Genomic DNA, 12,358 nt, shown 5'->3' with positions numbered 1-12,358 from the left:
ATATTTTACTCTTGTCACTTGATAGTGAAACACACGTGGAAGGGCTGTGCAAAAACTATAACGTCGAAACTTTGTTTTTCCTGCAATGCATTGCATTTGTTTTTATTCAATTCATTTATTGAATTTCCACAGATCGAGTTTCACTTTTTGAACGCTTCTGACATCTCTAAATACAAATAACTGTACATGAAATCATAGAGCTTTTTTTCTTATAAATTCCGTTAAAGGTTTAATACACATTGTGTATTAAAAACATCTTAAAATAATCACCATCACTTAGTTGCTAAATTGGGCGGTGATGAACAGAATGGTAATTCCTATGTTTCTGTGCTCTTTTAACTGTACTCTCTCCTATTGAATGCATCAAAAGCCCAGCCAACACTTAACCAGTACGTTGATTTTTTTTTAAAAGTTATGATGTATCAATTTGTCGTTGTTTAATAATAAACATAACTCTGCAATAGCTTGACTAATTTGGAAACAGATTCAGTGCCTTGCTGAGTCGGGCTGTAGATGACAGCTAAAAAGGCACAGAGGATGCTATCGCGTATTATCAGAAAGGGATGTTAAGCCAAGATCACACAATCCGAAAACATGAAGAGAATATTGTATATTACATATTCAAAATGGCAGGATTTCCCCCTCTGTAATGAATAAATTTTAACCCAGCGCAAAAGAAAATCAATAACAGATCAAACATTTATTTGTAAATCTATGTTCAATAAATAAGTACAGACAATAAGTTAAAACATATCACGAATCGACCAATGTATAACCGGTATGGTTATTCTACACAAAAAACATCCTATATCACAGCTTTGATCATTTCGTTCACATGAAACTTCCGCCCAATAGTTAATTCTGACCAGTTCATGCAGGTGAAGATGTGGAGTTTGTACTTTATGTTGGTTCTGGGCTTCGAAATACTCACGTGCACATGGCATGCTGGTGACCTTCCTCTCGGCATGCTGTGCAAGTGGCATTTTTCAACTGAAGGATTTTCTCATATATAAAAAAAAGAAAATCACGCAAGTCATGAGCTACGACCACGGAGAACCAAGTCTCGCCAATGATATAACATAGTGCATTGAGAAAAGAGTATTAATCAGTACACCTTCTTGCACCGCCTTTTTGTGTTACCGTGGCTGCTGTAGTGCAAGACTGAAGTACGTTTCAGTGTGGTCTCTTGATTGAATGGTGAATCAAAACATATGTTGTGCAGTCAATTTGTTAAAAGTGCAGAGGCAACACTGCAAAGGCTAATCTCACATATCTATCTGTCATTGACTATCCAGCCTCTCCTGCAACCAAGGGAAGTGAGTCGTGGTCAATTGAAATGATCATAAATTAGGTATCTTTTGAGGGGTAAGAATATTCAGGGTCATGGAATCCAGGTGGGCAATTGGAGTTGAACTAGTGGTCAGCCAGGACCAGATTGAATTAGTGGGCAGGCTGGCTGTGTATCTACTCCTGGGGGGGGGGGGAGATAGGTGAAGAGTCAGAGGAGCGGGGAAGGGCCCGGAGGTAATGACAGTGAAGTTCACCGAAATGTCCAAGAAGCTGGGCCTGCTGAAGTGTATCAGAGTGATTACATACTAATTAGACATGTGCAGAATACAAACGTGCAGAAATTCAAAGCAAATGAAAGAGAGAAAAAGAAATACAATTCCCCTAAAGTTGGTCAGAGCTCCTTCTTTGTGTGATTTAACATGTTATTGCAACAGGTCAACTCTAGCCATGTGGAAATATGATTGAGAAAGATGAGGCAGCTCAGAGTTCCAGATCACCGCCACTGACACAGTTCTTGAAGTTGAGTCCATATGGTGTTCACTTTGTCCCTGGTGCCTCGAGTGGGTTCTTCAAATATTAATAATTTTAAAGAGTTTGACCAACCACCCTCCCTTTCCCTCCCACCTGCTATTTGAGTGTGGGTACTGAAGGATGCATTTCAAACCCTGAGTCGACTCCCTGGCTGTTTGGCTGCTGGACAGAAGGTTGGGGAGGAGGGGGGGGGGGTGGGGCGGGGGGGGTTAGGGGAGAGCTGCTCAGGGGAGCTGCATTAGGTGAAGCTCATAGACACTGTGTGCTCGAGTGCTTTGCGGCGCAGGGAGGCGATGCTGGTCCCCCGCCACACGTCGCTGTCCGGGGAGCTGCAGAGCTGCGGCGAGCCGCTAGTCACGTTGCCGGGGCCGGCGAGGGAAGCGGGCACCATGCCCGGGAAAGTGGGCTGGTACAGGTGGGACTGCAAGCCTCCGCCGTTAGCGCTGGCCAGGCTGTTGGAGAGCCCCATGGAATTGGGCGGCCCGCCGAGGCTGCACTGGGACAGGGACTGAGCCATGGCCTGTTGCCTGCCCAGGGCCGGGGGCAGCTGGAGCTGCGAGACGCCCACCCCCGCCGTGGCCCAGCGGGTATCGTTGGCGTGGAAGGAGCACAGGCCGTCTCCCATGCTGGCGCCCGGGAACTGAGGCAGTCCTGGTGTCGGCAGCAGCGTGCCCGGCGCACGGAACACATTGGTGGTCTTCTTGCGCTTCTTCCACTTGGCGCGGCGATTCTGAAACCAAACCTGAGGTGGTGGGGATGGGGGGGGGGGGGGTGTGGGGGTTGGTGGGGGGGGGGGGGGGAAGAAAGGACACACAGTTAATGAGAGACATTGCAAAACTCTGAAGAACACCAAAAGCCAAAGGGGAGAGTGTCCAGTAAGAGGCACAAATCAGAGCTGGATCCACTGTGTGTGTCTATGTGTGTGTGTGAGCACATGACCGAATATTCACCGATTGTGGTCTCCCAGTTTGGTTGAGAATACTCCTTCCTTTCCCAGATCATCTCCAGTTTTGACTGACCCAACCCAAACCTCGCCACTGTTCCCCATGCACTCGATTCAACCCAACTACGAAATTTCACAGGTACTTAAATAAACTGACGCTACCCACGACTCCCCAGAGAAGGGTGATCATCCGGTTTATAAGTGGGGAGGAGGGTTGTGACTGGGAGTGAGGGAGGAGGGCAGGTTGTCTTCTTCTGCTTGGAGCGGTGAGGGCGAAAGGTCAACTCCCGGAAAAAAGTTACTGCAGATGGGCCGATGACAAAGAGACCATGAGGGGCGTCAGCTCAAGAACAACAGGGCAATTTAAGGAAACGATTGTGGGGGGGGGGGACCTTAAAGGCACATTCAGGAAGGCAAACACTTCAAAAAGAACAAATTTATTGCCCCACATTCAAAATGAAAAAGGTTGCCCTAAAAGGGACCGAGATAATGGTATCAGTTTATTTTCGAAGAAATTGAAGGAGTTTTTATGCACGTTTTGAACTTTCTGAAACTAAACCAGAAATTGCTGGAGAAACTCAGCAGGTCTGGCAGTATCTGTGGGAAGAAAGCAGAGTTAACGTTTCGAGTCCGGTGACCTTTCATCAAGTTTCTTTATAACGAATTGATCTTCCAAAGGTGCACAGAACTTCAGATCAACACAAATAAATCTACAATTAACACAGGATGAAATACAATCACATCTTGCAATTTCTATCCGACAGAGGCGGGAAGGAGTCAGTTTCGCAGGTGGACATTGAAAGATGCAGTAAATCATTTGGGAAGGGGTTGAAATGTAATGGTCGTGAAAAAGGCTCAAATTTGGCAAATCTGCAGAGCGATATTGAGGCACGAGGAGTGAACTTGACATTGAAAATTATCGCAACGAATATATGAAATCGAACTGAAACAAACAGCGTTTAAAAACATTTTTTTTAAAAGAAAAGGGAAAGGGCTGTCTTACATCACTTCACGTAAACCGTTAGAAAATCCTGCACATCCAATGAGGTGAGGCACGGTTTCTGGAATTGAAATACGAGCTATCTCTATCTTGTGAGAAAAGAAGTATTATTCGTCTAATAAAGAATGGGAGATGGGCCAGAAAATGAACCGAACAAAATATGCGAGATTAATTCAAGCTAATTTTGCAATAACTCTCAGATAATTTAGAAACCGGGAATATGAAAGAATTAGCACCGTTATTTATCAGGATAATGCAAATCGTACTGGGAGAAGGCTCGACACATCTTGGCCAAGATCAAGTCCTGCAAAGGGGAAAGTAACTGTGGAATTAATCGATACATTAAATAATACTGACTGCAGTCTCAGAAATACGTAGCTCCTTGTATTACAATTACATTGTTATAGTCGAGAAGGTAACTTGTACAAAACAGACTCCAGATACTGCTATCTGCCTGTTTAGAATTTCATTCTTTACGCGCAAGTTCTGTTATTTTTCTGAGATTTTAACCTCTATTTATTAAAAATAAGCCAGTAAAATGGCTCACTGACAGTTTTAGCTGATGTGAAATTTTTTTTTTCAGAAAACGTAGTGTTTCAAATGTTAAATTTTCCAGGAAACTGTTGGGTTTATGAAGATTTCACTGTAATATTTGCAATGATTAATGCGGAGATTTTGTGTGAAATTTAAAGCTCTCGATGTGCACAGAGCACAGATTCATTCTGCCCAGTCAACCGTGAAATCCCAGCGAAATTCATTACACTTTAATAGTGTTAGAGAAAATGCAATTTCTCATTCCATTAGAAAACTAGAAAATACTTTCAACTTGTCGCCTATTAAGATGTGGCAGGTGACGGGGCATTGCATATCCACAATATAGAACGACAGGTTACAGAGAGAATTAAAACACATAATTAGGACGGAAAGATGAGATCTCAAGGATCACTGTTCAGCGTTATTTCCCTGATATGGGTTTTATGTAAATAAAGTATTGGAAGCTAATTTATACATGCTGGAGACTAATGATGATGCTGATGATATTGTATTTTATTGGATGATTTGCATTATTTTCACATTGCCATTTAACAAACCATTTCAGACGACAGATGATTCGGAAATGGCCTGCCAATAATTGTTGGTGTGAAATATTTTAAGTAAATAAATGCATTCGATATTTGTGAGGCAGGCGTGTAAACATCTTTTGTTCTATATTATGATTTCGAAATAGTTTGGGCTTAAACATTATCCCTATGTGTGAGAAAGAGAGAGACTGGCTTGATTTACGCCTTTGTTCATCGGGCTCCTGTGAAGAGAAAAATGATTTATGTTCTAATGCGTTGTCTGTGGAAATTGAATAAACTTTAGATAATGTCTCCTTTGTGGGAAATGACAGGAACAGACTTGATGGTAAACGTTGAGGGGGAGACAAACAATAACACGTTAGATTAAGGCAAAGGAGGTGACTTTTTTGGGCAGTTTAGGAGGTGGGTTAGTTAGCAACCCTCTCCAAAACCCCGCATTACATTCAAAACACGGGACCAGCTTTGTCACCTTAGAGAAAATTAACCTGGACGATAGGTTAGAACGAAAATATCTCGAAATAACAGGGTTTAACATTAATGACGCCTCAACATTTGGTGAAAATTCGATTTCAATATGCAACTGATAGGTTTTCCTCATTAAGTGAGTACATGTGATCATTATCGATGAAACAGCCTGGCCAATGTCGGAAATGATATGTGATCATCTTGTACCTGTTTGTTTAAGTGATCAGTCACCGGCTTTCCTCCATTTAGCGTCCAAACTTAAATCTAAGTTCAAGGCTAATATTGCAATTTGACATCGCACACACAATTGAAAGGTAATTTCAAACCTAAACGCTGAGCTGCAACTAAGCAAATCTCCGTCAACCGGACTTTATTTAAGACAAGAAGACATTAGCCTGGTCGGTGATAAAAGCGCTATTCATTATTAACTGGGCCCCATAATTGGTTATTGGGGACCTTCAGCTTTGTAGGCGGGAGCCGTTTTATATCAAGTTTATTAGAAACGCTGTGATGTTTTAGCAGTAATCTACACGAATTCTAATCGTAAAATATTGGAGAGTCAGTGCCAAGAACTATTTATAGTGCGTTTACTGATAATATTTGTCAAATTTACACCAGATATTGCTAGTCCTGTTTGGTTATATTTTGCTTTACTATTAAATCCAAAATTTTCGATTTGAGTCCAAAAAGTAAGAGCAATCCAGTTTTTAAAATATATTCTTTAATGTTAGACTGGACTTAAATCGTTTGGTTTCTTTTGTTGATCACTAGGGATTCTGACCGTGCTGCTGAGATGACAAGCTTTCCGTCCAGGCTGAACACTTGTAAAGATTTGGACTGTAAAGGTGGGAAATTTGCTAATATTTGGTATGTAGTCTTCTACTAGCTGAATGAAAGCCTCAAGAACTTTGAAGTCAGCTTTATTCGCCTTGAATGTAAAATAAAGTTTGAGGTACCCTCTGGGCGCAAACTTTTAAAATGCAATTCTTTACACTTTCCATTATCATCAGACTATAATCGCTATCATTTTAACTGATTGGCCAGCCACGGTAATGGCCAGTGTCAGCAGTAATTACAGATCGCCGCTTCGGGTGATTTGCTGATCAAACCCTTCGTCAGAACCCGGAAATCTCACACAAGTCTCCGCGTTTCAAAACAAAGGAGCGTCCTTCTGCTGTTGCCATTCCCAGCTGTCCGGGAGAATACTTCTGTGGGTTTGTATTAGTATAGGAGGCGCGGGACATTGCGCACATTCGTAATTTTTAACAGGCACCAGTAGCCGAGAGCACACTGAGACGCTCTTTCATCTAATGAACCCAGTTATGAACTCGAACCCTACATTTTATGCTGTTAAACTACCGGCCGATAATTTAATCTGCAATTTCCATCAGGTACATAATTATTTTGAACGCTAATTTTGAAATAAATCTTCACAAATATTACGTTTTGAGAAAATAAGTTTCAACTTTATATGGTTCGATTTGGACTTGGTGTTGAAACTAAAATCTTCATCTCCCAACGTTCAATATTCCACTTCATTTCGGAATGACCATCAAAGTTTGAGTATTTAAATGCCAAGCCTGATAATGGTCTAGTTACTAAATATCTTAACGGCCGCTACCTAAAGGCAAGCCTCCAGAAATAGAAGTTTGTTTCAGTGTGTTTCAATTCTCAATTCCTTCAAAATTATGCATGGTTTAAAAATAGCTTTATCTTTTATCAAAAACTATACATTTGTTGTGGTGCCAGGCGCTCTCTGAAGACGAATCACTCATTTCACAACCTCATCGTATAGTCACTTCGGGAGTACATTTAATTCATCTGCTTCTGGTTCAGATTATTGAGGATGGCGTCTCCTGTAGAATATGTGAAAACAGTGTAAAGTGGACTGAAATTTGAGGTTGTGTTTGCTCAAGACACCGGGTGCCTTTCAAACGTCTATCTTTCGGGATCCCGCCTTCATTCCTGACTGTATGGCGGGTCGCTAATAACCCGAAACCTTGTCAAATTCTGCTCTCATCTATCTCCTTCGCTCTCAAGATTGCACGAAGGGATGTGATTTTACACATTTGGTCGACCGCATTACTTTGTTGCTGCACCGCCCGGGCAGTTCTGTCCTTTTATTTTTAATTTTAACCGGGAAGCGGTTGGATTCTCCCCTACAAGTTTGCAAGTTCCTTCAGCCCCAAAGCAAGGTTAAGGAAATGTAAGAAGCGAGAGGTTAGTGTGTTCAACGCAGCCACAGAATTACATCATGTCATCTTAAGAACTCTGGAATACGGGAGAAAATGACATTCAAACAACAGTGAGATGGTGAAGTTAATTCCCCGCTTGATTATAGAATGGGACAGCGGGGTTCACTGAGTTTGGAAATCGGCTGGGAATTTGATTGGGATACAGCAACCTCGTTAAAGATAGCCTGAAGGAAAGAAGGGTTTGCACACTTCATAAACGTGTTCCCAATGTGGTTGTTCCCGCAAGTGCCCCCTCTCCAGCCCATCTGGCGGTGTTTTTGAGGGCATGTTCTTACCTGCACTCTGGATTCGGTGAGACCGATGCGCAGAGCCAGTTCCTCTCTCATGAAGATGTCCGGATAGTGCGTCTTGGCGAAGCTCCTCTCCAGCTCGTTGAGCTGAGCCGGTGTGAAGCGGGTCCGGTGCCTCTTCTGTTTCTGCTGGCTCTGTTGTTGTTGCTGCTGTTGCTGTTGCTGTTGCTGTTTGTCCGGGTCTTTGCCGCTGCCCGAGCCGCCGCCGCCGCCGCCGCCTCCTCCCGGGTTTGATCCGGCCGAGGTGATGCTGTCCCCGGGAAGGAGAGTTGCACCTTCCACCGTGTCTGAGCCCGGAGGGCAATCGCCCGGGTGACCAGGCTCGGAGCCCCCGGGTCCCATCCGGCACTTCACCGCCTCCCGGTGCCCGAGAAGTTCAGCCGCCGCCTCCTTCATCCCTGGGAGACAAAAATGGAACAAAACCAATAGAAATCAGATCGGCATCCACACACACACAAAAAGAGAGAAACATAAAGTGAGGATTAAAAAAAAACTTTCCATCAGTTGTTAACAAGTGATAGATTTTCCGAACTGAAAGAACGAACACAATTCTATTAAATTGATTCTAAATCAAATTATTGCAGTAATTTGAAACTAAAATAATTACTTTTAGATAGAATTAACTCATTTTCGTTGCATTAAAGCGGAATAACGAAGAGTCTATGAGTATGAAGCAGCAAGCCAGCAGCCCCCGGTGGTTTCGTTCCTACAGAGAGGTCTCTACATATTTTTGGGGGGAATTTTGGAAGGGACTTTTGCGCCAACACTCACCCAGGCGAGCGTCCAGGAGGTCGGCGTGAGAGAGCATGGCGCACCGCTCCAGGGTGATGAGAGAACCCTAAAAACCGGAGAGGTTTTTTTTAAAAATACAAAAAAAACTACAAATTTCTGTTTGTTGTAAAAGGGAGTCTCTTGCATTATAATCTCCTTTAGAAGGACGGGGTGGTGCTTAACACTTGAATGAGCCCATGAGCAGCTCCAAATCAGGGCCAATCAAAACTCACCGCTGCAAATGTCAGAGCAAAGTGAGACTCCATTACGCATGTCTCAAGGCAGCTTCTGTTCCCCCCCCCCCCCCCCCCCTACCCCACCACCCAACCAGTCAGAAAGCACTCGGAACATTTACAATTCTATTTCTGCTTTCTAAATCTGATTTATTAGCTTTCAACGTCAAATATTATGCCTTTAAATGACCTGTTCTAATTTGGATAATAGATACAAACCAAACATAATAAAGCCAATATTACAGGAATTATATTTATCTGACTATACCTTATCTGCTCACTTTCTTTTCCTGTGCCTTAATGTAATCTATTATATTGTAACCATAGTCAAATATTAAGGTTGCCACAATTACATAACATATCACACCTGCACATTTACGAAAAGGCTGGAATCGGTTCCCCACCACATTCTATGCCTGGAACTTACATATTTTCAGAACTAAATCGGGCGGAGGAATTCAGCACCCACTTCATCCCCCACCCCCCCGACCCTGCGCCAAACCTTCCCAAGCCCAAGCGTAATGTGATTTCTAAAATGTTCTGATTTTTCTCCAATTGGGTTTGCAACATTCGCCCGTAATAATGATGTACCAGAGGGAAGCTTTTGGTTGTCACAAGTATGTTTGCAATCAAACACTTCACAAGTGTTCGACTTTGGACATATTTCTGAAAACTTACGGACGAGGTACAAAATTAAACCTATGTATGGGGGTTGTGAGGGTAGGGGGAATCGGTAAATTGTCAGTACTATGGATTTTAACAACTTACTCGCTGCTTGAGCGGTTTGCAGAACTGTAAAAACACGTGAAGCCATCCGTTTCTAATCTTCTGAATTCCAAAATCAGCCAACAACAAAGTTTCTGTTAGTAATATATTTCAAACCAGAGTAATTTTCAAGATCATTAGGCATTTATCTAATTAGTGCCAAATCTATAAGCTTTTATTACGATTATTAAAACAAAATCAGTATAAATGTGTACTAATTTGCCAATGGTTTAGACTGGGCTGTCAACGGAAAAGATCTGCTGTTGTGAATATCAGTGGAAATAGAGAGCAGGTTACAGAGTAGATGTAATTGGTGTATGAACCAGTCCATCCAAACAGTATTAGTACTAGGGAAATCGTATCTCTTAAGACGTTTAGTTTAACACGAGAAAACATAGTGTAAGATGCGTAACAAGGCACAATTGAGACTGATGTACTTCATTGATACAATTCATCTCGATTGTGATTGATTTTTTAAAACAAAATTGATGCAATTAAGAGAATTTATTAAGTGGTAATAAAAGTCCAAAACTGGCGTTATATAAAGTCAGTTAAAATAAGGTAGAATAAGCTAATTGTGCAGCAAGTTGACTCTCACCATCTATTAGAAAGGCCTAAAAGCAGATTGGAGAGTGAGCTTTGTAAACGCTCTGTGTAGTGAGGAGCAGACAAAGGAGGCGCCGAGACGCAGATTGTGCATTTTTGTTCTTTTCTCTGCACCTTGCCTAGATTTATTCAATTCTGCTTTTAGACACGTCAATCTTCAGAATGAATGTGAGTGTCGCTAGGATCCTCGGCAGAGCGTTTTCATCCTGATATCGGGCAGACACACAGGCTTCCAAGCCGGGACTCCCAGATTTGAGTTTGGTACCTGCTTCTTTCAGCCCACACGGGGATGGTCTCCGAACTCTCGGTGTGCATGTGTGCACGTCAATGAAATTAGGAAGCCAAGGTGAAGCGGAACCTGGGGAAAGATGAGCAAGCTACTGTTAGAAGGAAATAAACCTTATCACTGCCAGAGGAAACAAACAAAACCAACAAAAAGAATCACGGAGTTCGGTTGTCCAGAGCCGGCAGCTGCAGCCTCAGGGAGAGACTCAGGTGTTTGAGCAGAGAGCCTGGTTAAATGTATTATTATCATCGCATTGTTAAAACGTGCTTAATGGAATAGAATGTCAGAAAGGAGCGTTTTGCTTTCATTCTGTAAACGCGTTTCTGGTTATTGCCCGGGCTCTTCTTTTTCTATACGCCTTTTCATGTCAAATTGAGACGGTATCTGGGTATGAAAATGTATCGACTTAACGCTACAGTTAAGTATATTTTCCGTTATAAAGAGATCATTGGTTTTATTATTCGTTGTTTACTGCGGCCTGGTAATGGCAGCCGGGTGATTGATACCCTGCTGCATTTATGACTTCTTACAGCGCTGTGGCGTCTCAGGTCAGAGCAGGCAGAGAAACATTTAATGCAGGTTTGAATCCAAACTTGGGCAGGGGAGAAGGGGGGGGGGGGGTGGTGGGGGATAGTGGTTGGGGTGGGGAGGTTTTGGGGGAGGGGGGCAGTTGGTGTGATGGGGAACTCTGAGCTTGTTGCTACCAAAAGGGAGAGTAAAACAGGTAGTGACAAGCCACGCAGGAAACTGCAATGATTCACATTGGCTGGGGAGAAAGTTTAAAATGCAGACCAATTCGTTAGCTCGTTGTTAAAAAAAAAACTCAATTTCTCTGTAATATGCAGTTCCTCCTTGTGGATAGAATTAACTGGAACAAGTCTCTTCCAAAGAAACAGAATAGTCCCTAATAGTATTAGTGTTATTCCATTTTATGCTGAATTCTGTCTCATTTGCGTTTATGAAGACACGACAGCAAGAGAAGAAATTGCTTTAAAAAGATTTGGGTGGGTTGCTACACAGCTCCTTGCGATGGCGATGGGGAGAGGCGGTTAAAATTATTGTCGCTAAACAAAACAAAAAATCACTTAGCAAATAAGTTGCAGGCAGAAATCGAGGCGGAGAGAATCGAAACATAACTTACCACACTTTGACGGAGACGGGTTCAATGGAGATTGCTACCTGCTCAACCTCAAAGAATTGACGGCGTTCGGGTGTTTGTAACGCTCTCCGAAGCAACATCTTACCTCGGCGCTGGGGGACAGCTCCAGTCTTGTCAGAATCGAGTTTTAAAATATAGAGCCGGGGATAAAGGAGCTCTTTACAGAAGCGATCGGTAGATTTTAAATAGGTTTCAAATTGTTACTCACACCAAAGGCAGCAGTGAACTAGCTGTCTGGATACATATTGGTTGCTCGTAATATAATTTATTTATTGAGTTTGTTTCTTATGGAACACAAAGATTCAATTTTATACCTACACAACGCCGTTAGGAACCAAACTAGAGAGATAGCAGGGTAACGTGGAACATGAATTCTTGTAGCTTTTTTATCGTCGAGATTTGAAACTTGACATTCTTTTGGATGTTAGGTTAGATTTCCATTTGCTGGTGTCCCTATCTGATGATGGGATGTTGAATTTGTTACAAGAAGAACAGATGCGTTTACCAACGTAAACTGCTGCCGCTATTCTGGGTGTACTGTCCTCTTAAGTGGATACTAGGGAGAATCCACAAGTTCGATCTTTCATCAGTTACAACCAGCTAAATTTCGAACGGCGTAAATTCTGCGGATGGAGCAGGAGACACAATTGATTGTAAATATTAAAGTTTCCTGTTGACACAT

The 12,358-nt window shown here is 42.5% G+C and overlaps 1 protein-coding gene across 2 annotated transcripts; it reads right to left on the bottom strand.

Annotated features, from left to right (window-relative positions):
• Positions 1-680: 680 nt before the first annotated feature.
• On the bottom strand, positions 681-11,844 carry otpa (orthopedia homeobox a). 2 transcript variants are annotated; one of them, XM_072547498.1, is made up of 6 exons: positions 11,659-11,844; positions 10,224-10,589; positions 9,629-9,688; positions 8,628-8,694; positions 7,842-8,254; positions 681-2,563 (listed from the first exon to the last, which is right to left on the bottom strand). In XM_072547498.1, the coding sequence occupies exons 2-6, from the start codon at positions 10,224-10,226 to the stop codon at positions 2,060-2,062; spliced, it is 1,047 nt and encodes a 348-aa protein (XP_072403599.1). In that variant the 5' UTR covers positions 10,227-10,589; positions 11,659-11,844; the 3' UTR covers positions 681-2,059. The 2 variants fall into 2 exon arrangements, with proteins under 2 accessions (XP_072403599.1, XP_072403607.1); XM_072547506.1 differs by lacking the exons at positions 8,628-8,694; positions 9,629-9,688; positions 10,224-10,589; positions 11,659-11,844 and adding an exon at positions 8,464-8,539.
• Between the last annotated feature and the right edge of the window lie 514 nt (positions 11,845-12,358).

The sequence above is a fragment of the Chiloscyllium punctatum genome, chromosome 2 (genome assembly GCF_047496795.1).
Source record: "Chiloscyllium punctatum isolate Juve2018m chromosome 2, sChiPun1.3, whole genome shotgun sequence".
Taxonomy (NCBI): Eukaryota; Metazoa; Chordata; class Chondrichthyes; order Orectolobiformes; family Hemiscylliidae; genus Chiloscyllium; species Chiloscyllium punctatum.
This window is presented reverse-complemented; position numbering and strand designations above follow the sequence as displayed.